We start from the raw sequence: 27,543 nt of genomic DNA, 5'->3' as shown, positions 1-27,543 counted from the left end.
AATTTATTTTCAAATGTTAAACCAATCAATTACATCAGCACCTAACAGCAACAACAACAAAGATGACCATTAATATGTTACACCTGAAATACCTAAGTTAAGTTTGTTTTCCTTCAGGTTTCAAAAACTAGTTCCTTATTGCATAAAAAGAAAAAAAGAAAGAAAATTTCAGAAGCTATCTCACTGCTGTTAGGGACCTCTCAAAGGTACTCAGGAGCAACAGTGTCTCTCTGGAGACTAAGGTGCGCCTGATACAGGTCATGGTATTTGCAATCGCTTGTTATGCATCAGAGAGTTGGACAATGACTAGGGAGGACAGAAGGAGAGTGGATGCTTTTGAGCTGTGGTGCTGGAGAAGGGTACTTAATGTACCATGGACTGCCAGGAAAACAAACAGATTCATCTTGGAGAGAATTAAACCAAGCTACTTCTTGGAGGCAAGGATTCTGGGGCTTCGTCTGACATACTTTGGACATGTTGCCAGGAGGGACGGGTCCTTGGAGAGGGACATCATGCTTGGGAGGGTGGAGGGACAGCGCAGGAGGGGAAGACCCTCTATGAGATGGATTGATTTGGTGACTGGGGTAATCGGGATGGGTGTGTCAGAGGCGGTGCGGTTGGCGCAGGATAGAGCCGGGTTTAGGGCTGTTGTGCATAGGGTCGCTATGAGTCGGAAACGACTCGACGGCACATAACAACAACAACAACATCTCACTTTCCTACATATACAGCTTAAAAGTTGCTTCTACATACTTCTCAGCAAATCTCTACAAAGATGGACAGAATTGACAATGCTACTGATAATCTTTGTTGCTGCTGAGTAGAAAGTGACCAATAGTTGACCCTCCCGTGGGTTTTTGGAAGCAGTTAATCACACAGCAGATGGTGGATTTTAACTATTTGCCTTTGGGAAGGCAGCACAGCTCCTTGCCACTAGACCATAAGCCTTACTTTAATTCATTGATTTTATGTCTTTAAAAACTTCACAAGGTTATTTGATAGTATGTTTTGCTAATTCTAATTGTTAAAGTTCTTGGGAGTTATAAACCTATCTGTTGTTTCTGCTGGTTTCTATTTATTCCTTGTGTTATTTGGCAATTTTTGATGAGAAGCTTATACTTGAGTCAACGTAATTAATGAGAATGATTAATCTTGATATTGAGATTGCTTTTCTCCAGGGATATTTTGGTTTTTCTTACTTGGGAAGCAAGGGGCTGCCTATTGGGGAGCAGTTTAGCCCCTTCAGGGCTTCTTGGCTTAATACAGGAGTGTGAGGCTCAGGTATCCTTTCTTTTGTGGTAAGCACCTGGCTGCCTCTCCGGAACCCAGTGCTGATATTATTTGCCGCTTGACTTAGAAGTTTGTTTACCATTCATAATTTTTATTTTAGTTCACTACATGTTTTCTCTGGGGCTTTCTCTTGTTTCCTTAAGAGCAATGCTTTGAAAAGTATTCTACTAGTTTATTTAGGATCTAGTTATACCAAGAGCACAGTCTGCCATCCCACAAATGGGAATGAGATAAGTATTTCTCAACATGAATTCATTACTCAGTCATCTTTTATACATTTAATGTTTACTGAGTGATGCTGTGGTGCAATTGACTGAGTGTTCAAAATGACTCCTCACAGAAGCCAGAGAGCATTATGCTGAGTGAACTAACTCAGTCTCATAAGGATAAATACAGTGTAAGATCAGTACTTTAAATATTGGAGGATAGCTAGTTGTTGTTGTTAGGGGCTGTTGAATCGACTCTGACTCATAGTGATCCTATGCATAATACCACTGAACGATGCTCTCTCCTGAGCCAATCTCACTGACTCTGACACATCTATCCTCATTACCCCAGTTACTGCGTCAATCCATTTCAGCTGGGGTCTTCTTCTCTTGCGCTGTCCCTCCACCCTTCCAAACATGACGTTCCTCTCCAAGGACTGATCCCTCCTGATAGAATGACTAAAGTATGTGAGACAGAGCTTCAAAACTGTTGCCTCCAAGGAGTAACCTTGTGTCACTCTCTCCAGGACAGAACTATTTGTTCTCTTGGCAGCCCGTGGTATGTTCAATACTTTACTCCAGGTACCACAACTAAAAGCCATCGATTCTTCTTCTGTCATCTTTGGTCACTGTACAGCTCTCAGATGCATAGCAAATAATTGTGAAGACTATGGCCTGTATCAGGTGCATCTTAGTTTCTAGACTGACATCATTGAGCTTCACCAGTCAGAAGAGGTACCTGATAGCAGATTTTCCCAATGCAATTTGTCTTTTGATTTCCTGGCTGCTGGTGCCAAGAGTGTTGGTTATAGAACCGAGCAAGCTGAAATTGTTAACAACCTCAATTTCTTCACCATTTATTATAGAGCTGCTAATAGTCTGAGAGGTGAGAATCCTTGTTTTCTTGATGTTGAGCTTCAAATTAGGACGATGTGAGTAAAAGTCCAAAGGGTGAAAGGAAGGGGAGCAGGGGGATTGAGGGGCTGAGGGTAGGAGCAGGGGAAATCATGAGGTCATCGAGTTTGTTGGGCTGAGGGTGGGGGTGAGAGGATTAGGACAGATCTAGTGGAGACTTGAAAAGATAGAGTGATAGTGGGCATAGATCAATGATGATTAATTTTATACAATAGTACATGACAGTGATCATATGAAATGCAATGTACATGAACAAAGCACAGTGTATATGGATTTTTTATGCAAACCAATTGCTGTTGTTGTTAGATACTGCCAAGTCACTTCGAACTCACAACACCCCTAGTACAACAGCCCTGAAACCTGCTCTGTCCTGTGCCAACTCTACTGTCTCTGACCCACATACCCCCATTACACAAGTCACTTTATCAATCCATCTCATAGATGGTCTCCTTCTCTTTCTCTGTCCCTCCACCATTCCAGATATGGTCCCTCTCCAAGGACTAGAAACATACCCAAAGTATGTCAGATGAAGCCTCACAATCCTTGCCTCCAAGGAGCAACCTGGTTTCATCCTCTCTAGGACAAACTTTTTTGTTCTCCTGGTAGTCCATGGTATATTCAACACTCTTCTCCAGAACCACAGTTCATCTGTAGTCCATCTTTCTGATACATAGCAAGCAATTGTGAAGACTATGGCCTGGATTAGCCACATCTCAGTCTCCAGACTGATGTTGTTGCTCTTCAGTTCTCTGTAGAGGTCCCTAACAGCCGAATTTCTCCAGTGCAGTTTGTCTCTTGATTTCCTGCCTGCTGTTACCAAGAGTGTTGATTGTGGAGCCAACCAAACTAAAGCTGTTAACAATCTCATCTCTTCACCATCTACCATAATGCTGCCAATTGACCCAGTAGTGAGAATCTTTGTTTTCTTGATGTTGAACATCAATCCATATTGAAGGTCGCAGTCCTTGATCCTCTGCAGCAAGCACTTCAGGTCCTCTTCAGTTTCAGCAAGCAAGGTTGTGTCATCTGCATAACATAGGTTGTTGATGAATCTTCCTCCAATGCTGATGCCACATTTCTCCTCATAGGGCCCAGCCTCACGGAAGATCTGTTCTGCATATAGATTGAAAAGATAAAGAGACAGAATACATCCCTGGTGTATACCCTTTTCGATTTTGAACCATGCAGTTTCTTGCTCTGTTCTGAAGACTGCCTCCTGGTTCAAGTATAGGTTTCACATAGGCACAATCAAATGTTTTGAGATTCCCATTCTTCTCAGAGTTAGTCACAGTTTGTTGTGATCCACACATCAAATGCCTTTGCATAGTCAATGAAACACAGGTAGTCATTCTTCTGGTATTCTCTGCTTTCAGCCAAGATCCATCTAACATTAGCTATAATATCCCTAGTACCATGGCCTCTTCTAAACCCAGCCTGCACATCTGGAAGTTCTCTGTTGATGTGTTGCTCCTGTCGTTTTTGGATAATTTTCAGCAGAATCTTGCTTGCATGTGATATTAATGATACTGTTCGATACTTTCCGCACTCTGATGGGTCACCTTTTTTTGGCATGGGAAAAAATATTGTTCTCTTCCAGTCAGTTAGTTGGCCAAGTGGTTGTCCTCCAGATTTCTTGGTACAACTTAGTGCATCCAGGACAGTGTTGTTTGTTGAGATCTGTCAATTGATATGCTATCAATTTCTGGAGCTTTACTTTTTGCCAATTCTTTCAGAGCAGCCTGAATTTCTTCCTTCATCACGACAGGCTCTTACTCATACACTGTTTCATAAATTTCTTCTGTATCAGCCAATTCCTTTTCGTATGGTGACTGTATACTCCTTCCATCTTCTTTTAATGCTTCTTGGATCACTTAATATTTTGCCCAAAGCATCTTTACGTATTGCAATTCAAGGCTTGAATGTATTTGTTCTTCAATTGCTTCAGCTTAAGAAATGCTGAGTGAGTTCAGCCCTTTTGAATTTCTGACTCTAGCTCTTATTTCATTATAAAATTTAAAAGAAATCCATTATTCTGAGGGGTTAAATGGCTTCTTATTAGCCATTGACTTTGATTTTTGTTACATGGTTGGCTTAACTCTACTCCACTCATTGACATCAAGTGAGAACCAACTAATACCTCATCCTCCAGAGGCTGTAAATAGTATGGGAGGTGACTGCCTATCTTCCTCTAGAAGAGCTGCTGGTGGATTTGAACTGCTAGAGGCACCACCTTTGAGTCAGCACTGCACCTCCTTACAGACTATGTGATCAGAGTCCTTACATGGCTGGGAATAATATAAATGAAGAATAATGTGAATATTTCCTTTTGGGTAGAAACATACAAATAGAATTTGTGGACCATTAATAAGTAGATTATTCGGATTTGCCACCCTGCCAGACTTAAATTGAGCAGGTTCAGAGGCAGAAAAAATCTGCTACCATGAAAAAAGAAGAGGCTGAGAGTGCAGTACATCAATTTTTGGACCAGAGCTTCCAGCACAAGGCTGACTGGGAGTGAGACCAGAGAAGTAGCCACAGCAGAGGTGATGGAGAAATGGACTGCTCTGAAACAAAGCTGAGCAAAGACTGCAGCCCATGCAGCCAGAGCCAAAGGCCTTTCCCTTGGCTTCCTGGAGGACTAGGGGGAGATGACAATTAAATTGGCAGAACTAAAAGGGCTGTGTAATCCTGGTCCAGAGCCATGAGACTGAAGGTCAGAGGGCCCATGAGCATGTCTGACAAACTGTCCTGCCTGAAGAATTATATCCTGCTTCTAACCTAAATTGTAACTTGTCAGTCCCCTATTAAGTGCTAGAATTTTATTGTCTGTGAGTTCTCTCCAGTCATTGCAATGGATTAGTGGACCCAGTAGTAGAGTAGGGAGAGTCCTGGGAAGGCCTGTTGGTAACAGAATTGACAGAAGTATAAGTGGGAGTTTGCGGGTATGTCAGGTCCCATGGCAATTCGTTTCAAGCTGTGGATACTGTTGATGGGGACCTTCCCCTCTTGGGAAGTTAGTGGAGGTCATAGTTGCTGTCATGTCAGCGGCAATTTTAAATAGATGTTACTTATAGAGTCTATGCTATTGCCTAGGGAACTCTGGTGGCCTAGTGGTAAGGAATTGCACTGCTGAGCCAAAGGCACACAGTTTGAATCCACAAGATACTCTGTGGGAGAACTCCGGTAATCTCTTCCTGTGTAATTTATTTACTGCCTCTGAAAACCCATTGGAGGATCAGCTATGAGAAGTTTCCAATTGGATGGCATACAACAACAACATGTTATTTGCATAGGGTTGCTATGAGTCTTAGTGAACTCAATGGCACCAAAGAGCAACAACATTCTATGTACAGACTGTGCTAGTTTTTAGTTTTAGCTAAAAGAAAATTTCTCAGCTACACTGTATATATGAACATATGCATATCTATTTAGTGATTAAAAGTGTATTTTTCTTAAAATATGTATGAATGACCCTAGATTCCATATATACGAGAAGCATAACTAACTAGAATTTAAGATCCATTCATAAGAATTTTAACAATAATCATCAAAATTTGAGGAAAAATATGACAACAAGAACTACTGGCAGCAGATTGGTAACAGTTAAGATGCCTGTACTTAGAATTCCTTTGAAGAAAATCAGCTGATAAATAACAAAATAATTTTATTCTACTCTGAATCTTTTGCCAATCATTTTATATATTTAGAAAAACAAATCCCAGAGTGCCATTTTAAACAGGCAATCTAGTCCTGCAAGAAAAGTTATACAATGAAAGATCGCAAACACACAAAAAAGATACTTCTGCATCTATTGTGCCCCAAAGAAGACATAATCTTTGTCCTGAATGAATCTACTCTAATGAGAAAGGCAAATGAGAAAATTAACAATTAGAATACAGGCTGGTAAGTGTAACATACAAAAAAAGTTGAGTGACTGAGGTTATCTTTGTAGGGACAGAAGAATGAAACCCTCACAGCAACCCTATAAACAACAGATTGAAACCTTACCCTACAGGCCTGAACTAACCTCACAATATCCTCTGTGTTTAAGCCCATTATTACAGTACTGTGTCAAATCCACTTTACTGAGGGTTTTCCTCTCTAGTGCCTCCTGATAACATGCCCAGAGTCTGAGAGATAACATTTCTCTAACATTATGTCTAAGGAGAACTCTGTATACACTTTCTCCAAGAAAGTTCTTTTGGTAGCTCAAGGCATATTCGATAATTTTTGCCTGTGTCTCAACCAAGCAACTCCTTGGATGTAAGGATTCTGGGACTTTGTCTGACATACTTTGGAGAGGGACATCATGCTTGGAAGGGTGGAGGGATGGCGCAAGAGGGGAAGACCCTCTATGAGATGGATTGATTCAGTGACTGGGGTAATCGGGATGGGTGTGTCAGAGGCAGTGCGATTGGCACAGGATAGAGCAGGGTTTAGGGCTGTTGTACATAGGGTCACTATGAGTCACAAATGACTCGATGGCACATAACAACAACAACAACAATTCTTCTTTGGTCCTCTTTATTCACTGTCTAACTTTCAGATGCATGGGAAGGAAATAATTGAAAAGACCATGGTTTGGGTCTGGTCCACCTTAGTCATTACAATGACATCCTTGCTCTTTAGCACTTTAAATAGGTCCCTGACAATATATTTACTTAATACAATACATCTTTTGATTCCTTGCCTGTTGCTTTCATGAAGAAGTATTATATTACTACATGAATACTGTTGGAGAGACAATGTTTATTTGACTCATAGAAAACAGAGATCTTTTGTTCTTACCTCCTCTGCATTTCCTCCTGATAGTATTGCTTTAGTTTTGTTTCATTTTCTACTGCTTCTTTAATTCTTTCCTCCAGTTCCTTCTTCCCCAAAATACAAGCATCTGTGTGACAAGTCTTTTGAGCATGTTCTAACTTCTGCTTCAGTTGCAAAATCTTGAATGAAAAATTATGACAAAATAAGGGTGTGACCTTTTCTCCAATTAGAGAAATAACTTATAAACATAAAGCATAATAGTTCTAAGATAGAAATCTGATTTATGTAAAGAATGTGACTAGATTCATCTTAATATTCAAAGAAATTAGTTAATTCTACAATATGGAATACATTCACCTCTTGCCTGACAGTTCGACTGTGGTGACCTGTAAGTTACTGTGGTACTGGAAGCTAAGCCACCAGTATTTCAGCAGAATCACTCATGGTGGACAGGTTTCAGTGACGTTACCAGACTAAGACAGACCAAGAAGCAGAATTTGCAGTCCACTTATGAAATAACAGGTCTTGAAAACCCTGTGAATTGCATTGGAACACTGCTCAGTGTAGTGTCGGAAGATGAGCCTTCAGGTTGGAAGGTATTCCAAATGAAAGTGAGACAGAGATGCCTCCTCCAAAGAGAGTCTACCTCCATGACCCTGGATGGTCGTGGCAATACAAGAGTGAGGAGAAATAACTGCAAACATCCACTAATACCTGGAATGTGAAGGTACCAAGTATGAATCCAGGAAAATAAGAAGTTGTAAACATGAAATGCAATTAGTAAAGTGTCCAGGGGTGGGGGATGGGGGTACTGTATAACAATGAAAGAACTTGTTTTCCAAAGAAGCGGGGTGGGGGGGACAGGGAGGAAAATGTGTAACAGTGAATGAATGGGAATCCAAGTTCTTTATAAACTTTCATTAAAATCTAAAAAAAGGGAAAAATTAAATGCAACACATGAAGATTGATATTCTTGGCATCAGTGAGCTTAGATGGACTGTACTGGTCACTCTGAATCAGATAATCATGTCAGAAATGACAAACTGAAGAATGGTATCACAATGGTGTTCCAACAGAGTGTGTTAATTATTGAACAATATCATTAATACCACATACAAGTAAAATCTTGCTAAAGATTATTAAAAAACAGCTGGAATAGTATGTGGACAGGGAACTGCCAGAAATATAAGCTGGATTTAGAGAGGCTGTGGAAAAAGGAATATCATTGCTGATTTCAGATGGATTTTAACTGAAAGCAGAGAATTCCAGAAGCATGTTTACTCATGTGTCTCACTGACTATATGAAAAGGCATTTGACTGTGAGGATCATAAATTATGGGTAACATTGAGAAGCAAGGGAAATTCAGAATACTTAATTGTGCTCATGAGAAGCCTGCACATTTACCAAGAAACAGTTATTCTAACAGAATAGGTCAACAATACCTGGTTTGAAATTAGGCAAAGTGTGCATCAGGGTTGTATTTTTGTCCATAGTCATTCAATCTGTATGCTGAGCAAATTAATTTGAGAGGCTAAACTATATGAAGAAGAATGTGACATCAGGATGGGAAGCATATTCAATAACAACCTGCATTATGCAGATGACAAAATTTGGATTGCTGAAAGTGAAGACTTGAGGCACTTACTGCAGAAGATCAAAGATTACAGCTCATGGGGATGGTGCAGAGCAGGGCAAGGCTCTGATCTGTTGTGGAGTGGGGGCACATCCCAACAACAACAACAACAACACTGAATAAAATCAGAGTGCCAAACAGCTATTTTTCTTAATAATGAACTAATTACAAATGCCACAAGACCATGTTCATATCAATAGTGCCGTTACCCCCCCCGGCTAGAGAACTTAGAAGGACATATCAGTGGAATCATACTGTGTTTTTGATTGTTTTTAAATTCATCATTATATTGAACTATGTATTATAATCAATACATACACCTGTAGTTCATGGATTTTCATTGTTATGTAAATACACAACTATTATTTACCTATTCTTTCATCAGTGGGCATTTGAGTTGTTTCTCATTTTATCAACTTGGAAGAATGCTACTGTGAGCAAACTTGTGTTTGGCTTCTGAATGCATAAACGCAGGAAGAGAATTTCTTCAGTGTTTACACCTAGTAGCAGGAGTGTTGTTTAATCTATATTTTTAGCTTACAGGGTTTCTAATAATTTAGTCTTCCAATTAAAGACTGTTCAAGAGTTTGTGTTTTACTAAATCAATTTTTAAAACCAGTTTGGACTATTACCTTTTCCTAGAATACTTATATACATATGTAAGTGCATGTGTCTTAAGTGTAAAATTCAATTTTGTCACCTTCCATACCAAGACAGAGAATGACTCTAACAGTACAGAAAGCTTCCCCTCAGTCGGTACACCTCAAAATGTAACCTCTATACTAAAATTATAGCTCAGTTTTTTTATGCTTCAATTTGACAGATAAGGAATCATTCAGCACAGCTCTTTCAGGCTGACCTCTTTTGCTTAAAACTGTTGTTATGTGCTTGAGTTTGAGTCAGAGTGTCTCTATGAACAACAGATCTAAATCCTGTCATATCTTGTGCCATCCTTATCATCTCTGAGATGCTTGAGCCCATTGCGGCAGTCACTGTGCCAATTTATCTAATTGAGGATATTCTTCTTTTTTGCTGAGCCTCCACCTTTCCAAGCACACAGTCTATCTCCAAGGAATAGCCCTTCGTAACAACATACCCGAAGTATGTGAGAAAAAGCTTTGCCATCCTTACCTCTAAGCAGTAATCTGGCAGCACTTCTTTAAGACATATCTGTTCTTTTGGCAGTCCAGGGAATATTCAGTACTCTGCTCCAACAGCACAACTCAAATATATCAATTATTTTTACATCATATTTCTTCATTGTCCAGCTCTCAGATGCAGAGCAGATTATCTGGAAAGATTGTGGCTTTACTCAGGTGCACCTTAGTCTTTTAACTGACATTATTGCTATTCAGGGCTTTGGAGAGGTCCCTGACAGCCGACTTTCCTAAAGCTATATGTCTTCTAATTACCTAACTGCTGGTACCAAGGGTGTTGATTGTGGATCTAAATAAGATGAAATGATAATTTCAATCTTTTCTCCATCTATAATGATGTCGCCCAGAGGTGAGGGACTTTCTTTTCTTGATGCTGAGATGTAATCCAAATTGAAAATTGTAGTCCTTGATTGTAGCAAGAACCCAAGTTTTCTTCACTTTCAGCAAGCAAGGTTGTGCCATCTTCATAACATGGATTGCTGATGAATCTTTCTCCAATCCTGATGCCATCTTCTTCACAAAATCCAACTTCTTGATGTAATTACTCAGGTTTCTATTATCTATTCTCTTGCTTTGTATATTTATAATTTTATAAAAACTTTTTTCTGTAAGGTTTGACTCTCAAACAAAGCTGCTGATAAAACTATGTTACTGCTGTCTAACTCCTTGTCAACTAGTGTAAGGGAACATAAAATGCAGGGACAATTTTCAAAATTGTTTATCTCACAATACAAATCTTTCTTTACAAAAATATATAAAATAAGAATGACTTAAATAGACTAATGAGAAGAAATAAAAGATAAAAACATAAAACAAAAGTGATATGGACCCAACCAGTTCTTTAAGGGTTAAGGTAAGAATTAAGCTCTTGCTTTAACTGGAGCTCTGGTGGCCTAGAGGATAGGGAGTTGTACTACTGACCCACAGGTGGGCAATATGAATCTACTAGCTGCTGCACAGGAGAAAGACAAACAATCTCTTCTCGTGTAATTTACAGCTTCTGAAAACTCTCTGCGGGTCAGTTATGAGTCAGTTGCAACTCAATAGCAATGAGGTTGTTTGGGTTTCTTTTTTGCTTTAATATGACTTACTCTTAAATTTATACATTGTAAAAAACATCAAGATTCACTGGAATTGTAGGAATAAATGAAGTCAAAAAGGAAAAAAGCATGGAAAGAATAAAGAAAAGACCTAGAATTCTATCAAGTTTATGTTACATCTACTTAAAATCCTTAGGAGAAATGGTATTTCAGTAAACATATCCAGTATGTTCTATTTGCGATGTTTAGGTTTATATGGGTATAATTACCTTTTCCTCTGCATCAGCAACTTTAGATTTCTCCTGATCCAGCTTTTCCTGTAGGCTGTTCTGCGATTTAATGCTCTGAGTCTGTTTAAGTATTTCCAACTCCAGTTCCTTGATTTTCTGCTGGCTGTGCTTCCACTCTGCTGTCAGAGAAGAACACATCTTTGCACTGTCTAATAACTTCTGCTGGGCCTGCTTTAGTTCAATTTTTATCTAGAAATGAAAAAGAAAACAAAACAAAACAAGTAAAAGTGAGAGAAATATGCATGAAATGAATGTAAGTGTGAGCCAGAAAAAAGTAGCTTTCACAGGCAGGGGCACAGTCCCCAACAGCTGAGTGCACGAACGCCATGGCACTGAGGCCTCTCTAGGGTTTCCCCTAAGTCAGGAAGACAGTCAGACAAAAGATGCTTTTGAACAGTTTTTATAAACATATGGTCTAAACATTTTCAATCTACTCTAGGCTGGCTTTCATCCCCATTACTCTGTTTCAATTGTGCTTGCCAACTGACTTCTCTGTTGCCCAAATACATCCAATGGGCAGCTGGCCTTTCTCAAGTGTTCATTCTTTCCATCTTAGAAAGTCCCCCTTTCTTGGAGTTTGTAATAATGAATTCTCCTGATATTTATTTACCTCTGTAAGTAAGTTCCACCTTCTGGGTCTTCTTTATAACCTCTAAAGCTACTCAACCTCTAAATATTATCAGATTAGTGGTATGGAGTTGCTTTGTCAACTCAAAGGCACGCACTTTGAATTCACCAGCTGCTCTGCAGGTGAAAGATGGGTAATCTCTCATGGAATTTATTGTCTCTGACAACCTGCTGGAGGGTCAGTCATGGGTTGATTCCAATTTGATGGTACATAATAACATCTTGAGTTTTGAAAACAGAATTCTCTCTAGATTTAGTTTCATTATTTTAGGTTCCATCTTTATGCCAGTAACTGCCAAAACAAAACTCTTTGAGTCTACCCAACCCTCTGATAGTTTTTATTAAATAATACCAAAACCTAAACTTCTGTTTTTGGTGGCCTAGAGGCAAGAAGCTGTGCTGCAATTCCACAGGCACACAGTTCGAATCCACCAGCTGTTTCGTGGGAGAAGGATGGGCAATCTCCTCCTGTGAGATCAACTGCTTCTGAAAACCCACTGGAGGGTCAGCTATGGGTTGGTTCTGACTTGACAGCACACAGCACAACAACAATAACACAAACTTCTGTTTAGCCCAGCAACTTAAAAAACAAAACAAAACTTATTGTTGTCCAGTTAGAGACAACTCATAGCTGACCTAGTAGAGGGTTTTCTGAGGTAATAATACATTGCCTGAGAGGAGACAGCCCATCTTTCTCTCTTACAGCTGATAGTGGATTTGCACTGACAGAGAGGAACTGCTTTTGGGTTAACAGTGCAACTCCTTATGGACTACACCACCAGAGCACCTTAGGGATCACATTAAAGAAAATTTACTTGTTTAATCTTTAACTTTGTTATTGTTGTTATATGCTCTTGAGTCAAAACTGACTCATAGCTTACCCTCAAAGAATTTTAAGAGGCTATAAATGGCATGGGAGGAGATTGTTGACGATTTTTTGATCATATTTTAAAAAATAGCTGAGATAGTATATGGACAGGGAATTGCCAGAAGTTCAAGCTAAATTCAGAAAAGGCTATGACACAATAATTATCATTGGTGATGTCAGGTGCATCATGGCTGAAATCTGAAAATGTCAGAGAGATCTTTGCTTGTGCTTTACTGATTATGCAAAGCTATTTGACTCTGTGAATAAAAAAATTATGGATAACATTGATAAGAATGGGAATCCAGGAATAATTACTTGTTCTCATGAAAACAGAACAGAGAAATATTGTATGGTTTAAAATTAGACAAGGCGTGTGTCCAGATTGTATCCTTTCTCCATACTTATTCAATCTGTATGTTCAGTAATAATTTAAGAAGCCAAATTATATGAAGAAGAGTGTGACATCAGTGCTGGAGAAAGACTCATCAACAACCTATGTTATGTAGATGATACAATGTATTTATTTATTTATTTTTGCTGAAAGTGAAGAGGACTTGAGCACTTACTGAAGAAGATCAAGGACTACAGCCTTCAATATGGATTACATCTTAACATCAAGGAAATGAAATTCCTCACAATTGGACAGATAGGCAACATCAAAATGGATACATAAAAGTTTAAAGTTGTCAATGATTTAATTTTACTTATATCCACAATCAATGTCTATGGTATAACAGCCATAAAGAAATCTAAAGATGTATTGCATTGGGCACATCTGCTATCAAGGATCTCTTTAAAAATGCTAAAGAACAAGAAGATCAGTTTAAACACTTAGGAATGCCTGACCCAACCCATGACATGTGAAAGTTGGATAATGAATCAAGAAGACCATAAAAGAATTGGTGTGTTTGAATTGTGTTAGCTAAGAGTATTGAATACCCCAGGGATTTCAAAAGAACAAACAAATCTGTCTTGGGGACAGTGAAACCAGAGTGCTCCATGGAGGCAAGGACGGTGAAATTTTCTCTCACAGACTTTGGGTATGTTGACAGGAGGAATCAGTTCTTGGAAAAAGACACCATCCTGGGAAAAGTAGAGAGTCAGTGAAAAAGAGGAAGCCTTTCAATGAGGTGGGTTGACAGAGCGACTACAACAATGGGTTTGAGCACAGCATAGATTGTGAGGATGGGTTAGGGCTAGGCTTTTGATCTGTGATTCATAAGGTAGCTATGAGTTGTGGTCAGCTTGATGAGACCCAACAACAACAACATGCAAATAAGATGTGTAAAAATGCTCAGTGGAGTTGAACCACTCGCCAATATAAGCAGCCATCTGTCTCACAGAGGTTAAAGCGAGGAAACCTCATTACCATCTAGAAGAAGAGTCAGAGACAGGGTGCTGCCTTTAGACCCAGAATCAGGAGACAGAGATATCTGTAACACTGGGGATGGTGCAAGTAACAAGAAACAGCATTAGCAGTTTCAGGAGACGGATAGGAGATGCTGCAGCGGGCTTCCTGGCCTGTGTAGTGAGTGGCTCTAGTGGACATGCCCACCCATGGATCTCAATAGAAAGCTGAGCACCTTTGGGCAGAAGACATGCAGGGTTGCCTATGGCCATTTTTTTTAAGCTCTTGCAGAGCTAAAAGAATTTTAATGCTTGTCCAAGCTGGCCAGAGACTGAGAAGTAGCCTGTCTTAAAATGCTCAGAGGGGTCTTATCCTGAGAGAAATGTGCATGGTCAAGAGAAGGCAGGCACAGTTGAAAGTGGATTTGTACAACCACAAGGAGGTCTGTCCTTGGGGGTCGTGCTCCGCTGAGACTTGGAGAAAGAGAGAGTACAAGGCCTACCCTAAAGAAAGAAGGGATGTGTTCTTCACTTTGAATGAGACTTCCAGGCCTTGCCTGTGTCCTTCTTCACATTAATTGTATTCTTGTTATTTCCAGATTAATCCTGACCCTGTGTGACTAATAAAACTCTATAATTGTGAGTTCTGTATAGCTATTGCAGTGCATTATTAATCCAAGCAGAGAAGTAGAAAGTGCTGTGGATCAGGTTTGGTAAAAGGTGGAGAGTGGAGGTTTGTCTAACTTTCACCGCATAGAAATCAGTTGGACTGATCCTAAAGATGATTTTCTTTTTCCCTAAAGTTAAGGTATAAAACTGCCACAAACACATTATAGGCCTTTCAGTAAAGAATGTGCCTACTAGAATTACCTTCATGCTTTCTTCCTGAAGTAAGCTGTTATGTTGTTTTAAGTCCAGGTTCTTTCCTCGTTCATATCGAAGCTCTTTTTCAGCTGAGTTAAACAGATTCTGAATCCGGTGCAAATTCTGGCGAAGTTGCTGTAGTTCTTCTTGCTGCTGGTGTCTTATTTTTTCTCCAGATGTTGCACACTTAAATAAACATATTTTAAAAGAGAGAAAGGACACTTTGAAAGTATTGGTAAAGTATGAGCTCAAGTGTTTGAAATCAGAATTGTCAGAATGTGCTTTTTTGGTTTGATTTAAATTACTTATTACTAGTCATGTTATTACATTTGTGGCTGGTTGCTTCTTGTTCATGTAATTAGATTTCTATTATTTTTAATAATATTTTAAAGTATTTATTAATACTTTTATTAGGAAATGCTTTCACCCTAAAATAAAGAAATAAAAAAATATAGATAAAAATTATCTTCATGGATCACATGAGCAAACCCATTTAAGACAATTGTTTTACGTATTTTTCACATCAATAAAAGTGAATCAAATAATGAGTATTTTCAGAATAAAAGAATCTTCAAATATGGAGTTCAAAGACTCAATAGATAAACAAGCCAAGTTACTATGTGTGTGGCTTGTGTGTTAACAAAAGGAAAGAAAATTTAGCCCGAGAACTAAAGTTTTTATCCATCCTCATCATTCTCATTTTATTACTGAGGATTCTTCTCCAGTACCACAGACTCTCCAATCATGTCTCCCCACTGCAATAATATGACTTTAACTATCAGGAAAATTTGCTGCAAAGAATGTCTGTAAAGATGTCACTTTACTCTTTAGCATTTTAAAGAGTAAAGGTGCTCCCAACCAAAGTCATGGTAATGTCAATTGCCTTATACACATGTGAGAGTTGGACAATACATTAAAGAAGATGGAAGAATTGAAGACTTTGAATTGTGGTGAGGAATACGGAATATACCAACACCTGTCAAAAGAACAAATAAATCTGTCTTGGAAGAAGTATAACCAGAATGTTCTGGGAGTTTCAAACCCACCACCAGATGCTCCACTGGAGAAGGAGGGGCAAGTATGATGCATAATAATCCTGAGTAATAGACCTTGACTCTGTCCTATCCTGTTCCATCCTCATCATCCCTATTATCTCTGCACACATGAGCCCATTGCTGCAGTCACTGTCAGTTCATCTCACTGAAGTTCTTCTTTTCTTTTGCTGACCTTTCCAAGCATGATGTCACTTTTCAAAAATAGCCTCTCTTAGCAACATGCCCTAAGTATGTGAGATGAAGCTTTGTAATTTTTTGCCTCCAAGAACCATTCTTGCTGCACTTTCTTCAAGACATTTCTGTTTGTTCTTTTGGCAGTCCATGAGATATTAAACATTCTTCTCCAACACTACAACTCAAAGGCAGCAATTATTTTGTCATCCTTATTCATTGTTAAGTTCTTAGATGCATAGCAAGTGATAAAAAAGACCATGGCCTGAATCAGGCAAACCTTAGTCTTCAAACTGACATAGTTGCTCTTCAGCATTTTTGAGATATCCCTAATAGCAGACTTGCCCAGTGCAATATGTCTCCTGGCCTCCTGACTGTTGGTACCAAGGGTGTTGATTGTTGATCTGAGTAAGATGAAATAATTGACAATTTAAATTCTTTATCCATCTATAATGATGTTGCCCATTGGCTCAGTGGTGAGGACCTTTGTTTTCTTGATGTTGAAGTTTAATCCATATTGAAGACTGTTGTCATTGATCTTCTGCAGCAAGCATTTTATAACCTCATCACTTTGAGCCAGCAAGGTTATGTCATCTGCATAATGTAGGTTGTTGAAGAGGTTTCCTTGGATCCTGATGCCACATTACTCTTCATAGAGTCCAGATTGTAAAATAATTTGCTCAGCAAACCGATTGGATAGGGATGGAGAAATACAACCTTGATGCATACCCCTCTCAATTTTAAACCATGCAGTGCCCTTGCCCCATCTGGACAACAGCTTATTGGTCTAGGTATAGATTTCACATGAGTATTATTAAGTGTTCTGAGATTCTCATTCTTCTAAAAGTTACCCATAGTTTGTTATGATCCACACAGTCAAATGCTTCAGCTCTGACTTATTTCTGTTCTTCAAACAACAAAGAACTCTCCAAGTTCTGTCTTGGTTTAGTCAGAAAGGCAATTTAAATCCAATTTTCTTGGCAAAAAAAGATACAAGTCTTTAAGATCTTTACAGAAAATTCTATAATGGAGTTGTAATTATTAAGAGAATAAGAGAATTTTAGCCTAAGAATTAGCTACAAGAGAATTTTCTGTCTATCTATCTATTCTCCCCCTGTCCCATCCCTCTCTCTCTCTAGCTAGCTTAGCTTAAGTGATATTGGAAAAGTTACTGTTTCTTTATGTTCCATTTTCCTTACCTCAAAATAGGAGTAATAATAACAGCTGAATGTAGTAAATGATAGGTAACATAACATATGTAAGAACTTTGTTCAAAATATGGCACATAATGTGCACTCTAATATTATCCATTAATACTTCTGCTACCTAACTTTTCTTCAGCTAATTTCTTCTATCTGTGACACTGATGTGTCACTTGCGATAATGGTTACCCATAGTGGACAGTGTTTGGGGAGCTCCCACATTAAAACAGGCTTGAAAGTAGGAGTGGCATCCATTTCTGAAACAACCTGCCTCCAGAAACTCTATGAACTTCAAGAAATGATGAAAGTTATATAAGTGTCCAGGTCTTTCTTCACAGCATCGCTATGAGTCATCTATGACCTGATGGCACTTAACAACAACAGCATCTGGAAACAAGTGTTCTCATAAAGTCCAGAACTCTTTGATAGCTATGCTTTTTTTTTTTAATTTGAGGGCTAACTCGATTTTATTGTGGGTACAGCACTATTTGAACTTTTAGTCAAATGTGGGCACTATTAAGGAGAGAACATTTATCATAGAAGTCATGGACACCCCACCCAAACTCTAGCCTCTGGGAGCCATCTTGGACACACACACAGCTTGTCAGGTGTGCCGCAACAGCTTTATTAGTGAGAAAGTGTGCTTCACTCACTTACGTGAGCCAAATAGGCCACCACCCACCTAAGGCTATAACGTGGTCCATTTCCTCCTTGTGCATGTTCACCCACATCTCCCCCTTTTTCTTTTATTACATCAGCCAACATTATAATTTTTTGTTCTTGCAAATGGATTCTTTGTTTGAGCCTTCTGATTATTAATACACTTATTAATACTGATATAATTAATACAGCCCATACTATTACATTATAGGGATTGACTACCCATTTAGCTAATGATAACACATGATTAGCAAAACTTTGCAAAAATCCAGGAGTGGGAGCATCAACACAAGTATTATTAACATCTACTCCTATTTCAGAAAGACGTACTAAATCAGAAGCAACTTTTAGATTGCAAGTAGTATGAATATGTACAGACAGATTAAAGCTACAGATCAATAACTTTAAAAGGGGTCAGGCAATACTGATAAATGGTCACACTGCAGGGGACACTAATTATTCATGTTAGAGTATATAGAACTTCGGCATGGAGATCAAGCTTTTGCTGAAGTGTCATAAGGCCTTGAGGAAGAAGTTCCAAGGTCAGCCCAGTCTGCATCATGCTCTGTGATGTAAGGGCTGAAAAGTTCTGCATGGCAGCGGCAGGAGCTGCTTGTCCTGTCAGTGTGACTGCAGCGGTTGTGGCAGTGGCTGGTTCGGGGTCTCACTGGCTGCATTGTTTTTAACTAACGCTGCTATCAGGAGGAGTACCATCATGGGTCCTATTAGAGGAGCCCTACTGGTATTCATAGATGTAGCCTGATCCACTAATGCTTTAAGCATTCCTCATGTTCCTGGCATGATTTTCTTCCTTGCTGGTCCCTGATTCCTCTGCCATTGCTTTTCTTGAAGACTCAGCTTCTGCATCTTCTCAGCGGGTGGGCTGGTATCTGATATTCCTAGCAGGTACCCAGACCAGGTGTGGTTTGTTCTTGTTGGTCACATTCATCTCTGTATAGAGCCATCCACTGAACATATAGCAGCCCAGACAACACTGCCTTCATCATGGCTTTCCAGTATCGAAATCCTTAAGTTTATGTCAGGTCCCTGTTTGCGCGCCAAATGCTGCTGTCTTCTGAGCTGCAATGAAGACAACAGCACGCTGACGAGGGTGGGTGCGAAGGATGAAAATTCCTCCAGGAGTGCATCAGAGCTACTCTTTTTTTGTGTGGTTGTAACTTTAAAAAAATTTTATTGTTAATTTCAATGAAAATTTACAGAGACTTTGGATTTCCATTCATTCATTGTTGCACTTTTCTCCCCTCCCAACCCTCCCCCCTGGTATACTACCCTCTTGGAAAAGTAAAAGAAAAATTATTTCATTGTTTTACAATCCCTCCCCTCCCTCGTCGGTCCACTCCACTATTCAGCCTTTGCTCTGGACTCCTGTCATGACAAAAATACCTAATAACATATCCCTCTTAAACAGTTTTCTCCCTCATCTGTTTCAGTGCAGTATACATTATTGAACCCATCTTTCTTATTCTCTCCCCAACCCTGAGGTCAGTCCTGTTTTACAACAGTGGCACCATGCAGTATTTGTCCTTTTGTGACTGTGATAGTTCACTCAGCATAATGTTCTCCAGGGTCACCCATTTTGAGTAATATTACATGAGTTCCTTGTTTTTCAATGCAGTATAGTATTCCATTGTGTGACTATACCACAGCTTCTCTATTCATTCATTTGTTGATGGGCACATAGGTTGTTTCCAACTCCTTGCTATTGTGAACAAAGCCACGATAAACATGGGTGTACATATATCTGCTTGGATGTCAATTATGGTTCCTTTGGGGTATATTCCCAGTAGTGGAATTGCTGGGCCAAATGGTATCTCTATTTGCAACTTTTTGAGAAAGCGCCATACCGCCTTCCACAGTGGTTGCAGCAGAGTTACTCTTAATTAACTTATACAACAACATTTAATAATTACTAGTCAGCCTCCTATATAGCTATTTAATATACTAAAGCAGAAATAAAATGAAATATTTCATTTGTACAGATGGAGAAAAGGCACAGCCTATTTTAGCTTGCTTTGAAGAGAAATGAGAAAATGGTAGTTTTTGCTTGTGCTTTCAGTCTAGTCACTTTTCCACAGTTGTGTTGCTTTTAGGTGCAGTCGAGTCATTATGACTCACAGCAATTCTATGAACAACATATGTGAACCCTGACCTAGCCTGTGCCATTTCACAATCACTGATACAGTGGGGCCCACTGCTGTAGTCACTGTGTCAGCCCAGCTGGTTGAGGCTGTTCCTCTCTTTCGCCAAAGTAGAATTGTAAATTATTTCTCACAAAAGGCAACTGCACAGAAACTATCACCTATCCAGTGAAGCGTTTCCCCCCTACTATGTAAATCATTCTCCTGGTACTATGTTATTGCAGAAGCATGAGAACTCATTCAGGACACTATGAATCAAGTTGTTGTTAAAGAATCATGTAATAGGACAAAATAAGTGTCTAAGGGTTTGTTTTTGTTGTTTTTTAAAAATATTATTAACTAACAAATAAATATATTAATGCCTCAGTTTAATTATCTTCATTTAAAGGCATTAGGCCAGATGCTATCTAAGGCCTTGTATATCCTAAGACTTTATAATATTGTTGTTAGGTGCTGCCAAGTTAAATACAATTCATAGAGACCTATGAACAAAAGACCTGAGCCCGGTCCAATCCTGCACCATCCTCGTAATTTCTGACACACTCAATCCCATTGCTACAGTCACTGTGTAAATCCACCTGGTTAAAGTTCTTTCACTTTTTTTGCTGTCCCTCCAACCTTCCAAGCATGATGCTCTTTTCCAATGAATAGCCTCTTCTAGCAACACACCCAAAATATGTCATATGAAGTTTTATTATCTTTGCCTCAAGGAGCACTATGGCTATACATTCTCCAAGACATATTTGTTTGCTCTTTTGGCAATTCATGGGACAGTCAGTACTCTTCTCCAACACCATAGTTCAAAGGCACCAATTCTTCTTCTGTCTTCCATAGTCACTGTCCAGCTCTCCAATGCATAGCAGGTGACTGACAAGACCATGACTTAAGTCAGTTACATCTTAATCCTCAACCTAACATCACTGCTCCTCAATAATTTGGAGAGGTCCCTGACTGCAGACTTTCCCAGTGCAATATCTCCTGATCTCCTGACTGCTGATACCAAGAGTATTGATTATGTATCCAAGTAAGATGAAGTTGTTGACAGTTCCAATCTTTTCTTCCCCCAGGTTCTTTTTATTGAAGCTTATACAAAGATGATTGCTTATATTTCAGGAATCACTTCCTTTGACAGACAGACACCACATTCTAATCAACATTTCAAGAGACATCAATGATTTAAAAACTACTTGGAGTAAAGCGTCCCTACTTTGCAGCTACCACACGAATATTAAGTATTTCAAGGGAATAAACTAATGGGCAACTAGTCATCCTCTGTTAAATAATAAAATGGTTCAAAGTGAGTTACATTTCAAGTTTACTATATGTAGATACTGTTGCTTTCAAGTTTACTATATGTAGATACTGTTGCTAATGTAATCTACTTATTTAGAAAAATAAAGACAAGACACTGAAATATATTGGTGATTGTAGAAGATGCTTGGCTATTGACGCTTCTCTCCATCCTCGTGATTTTCTGTATGAATTCTTGGAAATTTTCATGGCGACTGTCTTGACCTTGGTATATTCATGAAGACCACGTTCTCCCAGTTCTTGTCCATTTCCATACATCTTGAATTTTCCATAGAGCAGTTCACACTCCCCGTCCCAGCAGACAGTGTCACAGCTTTATCAAGGTCCTTGGTAAAGACTCCAGTGGCTAAGCCATAGAAAGTGTTGCTTGATCTCTCAACCACTTCATTGAAAAAATTAAACCGGACTGGTACAAAGATTTCCTCCTTGGCAATGAACACTCCTCTGTCACACTGGAGAAAACTGTGGGCTGGATAAAGTAGCCTTTATTCCCCCAGGAATTCAAATTTGGCCCCTTCTTTCTCCCCAGTTTCAATGAGATAAATTATTTTATCATATTGTTCGTTGTCATTTTGAGAACCTTGGCTTACTTGTAAGGTCAGAGGATTGCCAACAAGGTAGTTCTTAGCGCTTTCAACACTCTGGTGAACCAACTCCTTGTAAATGGATTTTTCCACAAGAAGCCTGGATGCAGCTACACAATGTTGACCTTGGTGCAAATTCAACTGCATTGTCCAAGTCAGCATCTGCAAACACAACACAGGGGCTCTTCCCACTCAGCTCCAGGGTCACTCTCTTCAGATTGCTCATCTCAGCAGCTTCTTTAATTAATTTTCCATCCTCTTTTGATCCTGTGAACATCACTTTGTTGACATCCATGTGAGAAGAGACGGCTGCTCCTGTGTTGAGCCCATTGTTGTTGTTGATTGCCTTCGAGTCAAGCATGTTTCATAGAACAAAAAACAAACAAACAAACAAACAAAAGCCTTATGAACAAAAGGCTTGAAGTCCCTCTACAACTATTGACATTTATCAAAGTTCATAGGGTTTCTGGCAGCATGTTATTTAGGAAGTAGATGTCACTCCTGCTTCCAAGATGAGCCCATAATCAGGCATAATATTCATTACTCCTGGAGGACACCCTGCGTCTTATCAGAGATGCCACATAAAGAGCCGATAGAAGCCTCTGCTCTGTGGGTTTGACAACCAGGTGTTGCCACAAGAAAGGGAAGGTCCTAACTTCCAACTAAGGACGACCAGCGGGAAATTCGAAGGATTGATCTGGGCATGCACACCAACTGGCTCATGGTTTGTATAACCAAAAAAGTCTCCATCCACAGGTATTGTCTGGCCATGAATCTTGTCAGCCCAGCCTGTGCAGTAGTGTAAAGTTTTGATGCTGTGCTCTAAGTCCATCAGATATGCACTAGGAATTACTTTTCCACAATTCACTGCCTCCATTCACTGCCAATAGCAGGTGATTCCTGTCAAGTAAATCCGCCAACTTACATAGTAGTCGTCCCTTTTCTGAAGCATCCATAGTTCACCATGGAGAGCCAATCTGAAAAGCTTCTCTTGCAGCCTTCACTGCTTTATCAACATCTGCCTTATCTCTTTCTTCCACCTCAAAGATTTTTTCCTCAGTTGCTGGATTACAGACAGGAAATTTTCTGCCACTCACTGAGTTATGCCACTCATTTTTGTGAAAATCTTAGTGTGTTCAATCTTGAAATCAGCGAGTGGGGTAGGCAGGTCCGGTATGCTGAGGAAGACACCTCTGGTTGCAGTCCTGAAGGGCAGGTGAGGGATTTGGTTTCACTCGTTCAATCTTTTTCTCATCTGTCATGATGTTGTTATGTTGTTAGGTGCTTTACAGTCACGTATGACTCATAGCGACCCTATGAACAGTGGATCTTAACCCTGTCCTATCCTGTGCCATCCTTACAATTCCTGACACACTAGAGCCCATTGCAGCAGTCGCCATGTCAATCCAACTGGTTGAGGGTTTTCCTCTCCTCCACTTACCTTCTACTCTTCTAAGCACCATGTCCCTCTCCAAGGAACAGAGCCTCCTAGCTACATGCCTGAAGTATGTGAGGCAAGGCCTCAGCAGCCTTGCCTCCAAAGAGCACTGTGGCTGCACTTTCTCTAAGACATATTTGTTTGTTCTTTTGGCAATCCATGAGATGTTCTGTGCTCTTCTACAACACTACAGCTCAAAGGCGTCAGCTCTTCTTCTGTCATCCTTATTCATTGTCCAGCTCTAAGATGTGTAGCAAGTGAGCTGAAAGACCATGGCCTGAATTAGATGCACTTTAGTCCTCAGACTGACATCATTACTCCTCAATAATTTGGAGAGGTCCCTAAACTGCAGACTTTCCCAGTGCAATACAGCTCCTTATTTCACAACTGCTGGCACCAGACATATTAATTGTGGGTCCAAGTAAGATGAAGTTGTTGACAGTTTCAATCTTTTCTCCATCTAACATGATACTGCCTATTGGTCCAGTGGTAAGAATATTTGTTTTCTCAACTTTAGATGCTATCCATATTGAAGGCTACATTCCTTGATCTTTTGCAACAGGTGCTTTAAGTCCTCCTCACTTTCAGCAAGTAAGGTTGTGTAAGGAATCTCCCTCTGACCCTGATGTCACATTCCTCTTCATACACAGAGTCCAGCTTCTAGAATGATTTGCTCAGCATACAGATTGAATAGGTATGGAGAGATATTACAACCCTGAAGTACTCCCTTCTTAATTTTAAACAATGCAGTGTTTCTCTGCTCTGTTTGCACAATAGCCTCCTGGTGGAAGTATAGGTTTCACACAATGGGCTGCATAGCAATCAGTTTGACTACATCCATGGAAGAAATTGTTGGAGAAGTTCAATATCAGCAGTCAAAACTAGGCCAGGGGTAGACTATGGGTGAGACCACCGGTTACTTATATGCAAGTTCAAATTGAGGCTGAAGAAAAGGAAAATAAGTTAACAAGAACCAAGATATGATCTTGAATTTATTCCATCTGAATTTTATGATCATCTTAGGAACAGGTTGGAGGCATTGAATATCAATGGTTTATCTCCTACAGGATATCAAAAGACATGTTGCATTGGGAAAGTTTGCGGTCAGGGACCTCTCCAAAGTGCTAAAGAGCAAGATTATCAGTCTAAAAACCAAAGTGCACATGATCTAAGTCATGGTCTTTTCAGTTATTTACTAGGCATTTGAGAGTTGGGCAGTGAATAAAGAGAGAGAGGGGGGCGGGAAAAAAGAAGAAACTGTTCACCTTTCTCCTGCAAAGTGACTGGTGGACTGAAATTATAGAACTTTCAGCTAGTTATCTGACACACAGTGCACTACACCACTAAAACTGCTATTTAATATATGAAAGGGAAAGAAAAAGGTCCCATTTTCTCCCTCAGAACAGCTAGTGGATTTGAATTGCTGAATTATGCCAGCAGGACTCCACACAGAGTGCTTGCTGTTGTTATGTGCTGCTGGGTCAGAATCAACTCAAAGCTGAACCTCCAGGAGGTTTTCAGGGCTGTAAATTGCATGAGCACACACTGTCTAGATTTCTCTCAGGGAGTAGCTGGTGGATTTGAACAATGTGCCTTCCACTTGGCAGTATAACTTCTTATCACCAGCTCACCAGAGTTCCCTAGAGAGGGCCTAGAACATAGTGAATTCTAAGTAATGCTATGAAGAAACAGTAAGTTTGATTTTAGCTACACAAAATACAGACTAGATTCACTGCAATTTGTTTTAAAGAATATTTCAAGAAAATCATATATAAAATTCAGCTCTCCTGTAACTTTACCTGGAGTACAGGAGTGCAGTTGAATAGCAGAAATTAAGCTTCCAAAGGCCAAATGATGTCACAAAATACATAATGGCAATAAAGCTCCCAAACTTATTAATAAAAGAGGCTCTTGTAGTTATTTTTTGAACTGTTTGCCATCCTCAAAAGTTTTTTCCATAGTCTGAGCCTCTGTCTGCTTAGATTGCTCATTATAAGATGAAGAAGACACAGTACATGGATGTAGTAGGCATATCCTACTAGACAAGAGGAGCAAAGACAAAAAATGATCAAAGTACCACACGACACATGCAAGACCTACGAGCCGTACAATCTCAACAGTGGGCCGAGGAATGTTGCACAACAAAAGAGGTTCTGAAATTACCACCATTCAGATAAATTCTGTACTTCCTTGTTTTCTTAAAATGATATAATGTGTGACAGTATTTTGTGAAACAAAGTTCAAAATACAAATACATGTATTTTTTTCTTACCAGGTCTACATCTTTTTTTAAATATTTTTAAATTTTATTTTACTATTTTTTTTGTGCGTGTACCATCAAATTGTATCTGACTGGCACAAGAGGAGATTGCCCCTCCTTCTCCAGCACAGCATCTGGTGACTTTGAACCGCTTTACATCTTTCTTGTTGATTGTTGTATTTCACTTAACTCATGGTCTGGCACATCACAAGTACTCCATAAATATTTGTTAATATATGAATAGAATACATTTAAACTTATTTCAATAATTTATGGTCATTATAATAAAAAACAACTGCTGAATTGTGCTACAATTCAGTAAAACTGTAAGAGGCTGAAGTGGAACAACTGAGGTTTGACTGGCAGGTAATTTTTTTCCCTGCAGGCAGAATTCCTAGTAAAAACAACAACCATTTAGTTGGGTCTTTTCCCAACCCAAACATAATCCTTGGTACCTGCATACCAGGAATAGAAAATGAGCACATATCCTACATTCTCTATTGCACGTGCTTATAGCAGACAATGACAATCGTAATATTCTCAGCTGAGCATTGATGTTATAACTGCGCCAACTGATGGGCTTAATTCCAGTTTTAGCTGCTATTTCATAACACTTCAAGCTATGTTATTGTAGTCAACAAATATATGTAGGGATAATATAAAAAATTATACTTCTATCCATAGCTGTAGAAACCAGACCCACGAGGGGTTCATGTGTATTGCACCTACCTGGGAGCTATTGTCACCTGAACTCTCCCCGGAGTTCTGAGACTGGAGGAGGCTCTCATTAATTCGGCTCAGTTCTTCTCTAAGCCTCACAATCTCCTCAGGCTTTATGACAAGCTGGTGCTCTTCATCTTTCATATTGGGATTCTCTGGTGAGCATTCCTCCTTCTGCCTTTCTCTTGGAATACTGCCCTCCTCTACTGACTCCTTCGGAATTGCCTTCTGCTTATTTTCTCCTACTTCGGGACTTGGCATAAATAGAACAATAACTATCAAAATGTTCATCATAGTCAAAGTAGAAAGAAAATAGCTACACAAGTCAGGAATGTACAAGAAGTTGGATTTTCAATTTAAATTCTACTGCAGAGTAGAATGTTGTTGCTGTGTATCATCAATTAGGAACCAACCCATACTTGATCTGCCGGTGAGTTTTCAGAGGCAATAAACTGTTTAGGAGAAGACTTCCCATCTTTCTCCTGTGGAGCAGCTGGTGATTTCCAACTGTGTGTCTTTGTGTTGGTAACACATAAAAACTTATGAGTCACCAGTGTTAAAAAGAGCAGGAAAGGGAAAACTTTAGCATGGGAAGGCACTGAATTTACTTTAATGGTGATAGAATAATGGGAGAGGGGGAAGGCATAAGGGTTGTAGGATAGAGAGTGTAATCAATGCCACCAAACTGTGCATGCATAGGTCGTGGTGTTATTGTCATATGCTCCAGTGCCTTAGTAAGAGACTTAGATTTTCTAGTCCGTGCAGTGAGAAACCACGGAGAGGTCTTGAGAGAGAAAAGAATATTCAATGCGCATTTTAAAAATACTACTCTGGCTGCTCCATAGAGAATGAATTGTTTTATTTGCCTTTTTTGGCAGTACTTTATACTATTGGCAATTCCTCCCCTCACCCTTGTAACATTCTTTAAACTGGTTCTATTAAACACACTTTCTTGATCTTTTGTCTACTTCTCTACCTACT

General features: G+C 39.4%; 1 protein-coding gene and 1 pseudogene across 1 annotated transcript in view; both read right to left on the bottom strand.

The window, feature by feature from the left end:
* The window catches only part of LOC102868225 (coiled-coil domain-containing protein 30-like), a 102,645-nt gene that overhangs the window by 47,475 nt on the left and 27,627 nt on the right, over nucleotides 1-27,543 (bottom strand). The window contains exons 4-7 of the mRNA XM_006886605.1: nucleotides 26,572-26,815; nucleotides 15,009-15,188; nucleotides 11,276-11,485; nucleotides 7,200-7,354 (exon numbers count right to left, since the gene is read on the bottom strand). Coding sequence (XP_006886667.1) covers nucleotides 7,200-7,354; nucleotides 11,276-11,485; nucleotides 15,009-15,188; nucleotides 26,572-26,815 — 789 coding nt within the window. The remainder of the gene's footprint in view (nucleotides 1-7,199; nucleotides 7,355-11,275; nucleotides 11,486-15,008; nucleotides 15,189-26,571; nucleotides 26,816-27,543) is intronic.
* On the bottom strand, nucleotides 21,636-23,359 carry LOC102874423 (annotated as a pseudogene).

Source organism: Elephantulus edwardii, unplaced genomic scaffold (assembly GCF_000299155.1).
Source record: "Elephantulus edwardii isolate Elephantulus edwardi_28Jun2011 unplaced genomic scaffold, EleEdw1.0 scaffold00049, whole genome shotgun sequence".
Classification (NCBI taxonomy): Eukaryota; Metazoa; Chordata; class Mammalia; order Macroscelidea; family Macroscelididae; genus Elephantulus; species Elephantulus edwardii.
The sequence above is the reverse complement of the archived record's forward strand: the minus strand, read 5'-3'. Positions and strand labels throughout refer to the sequence as shown.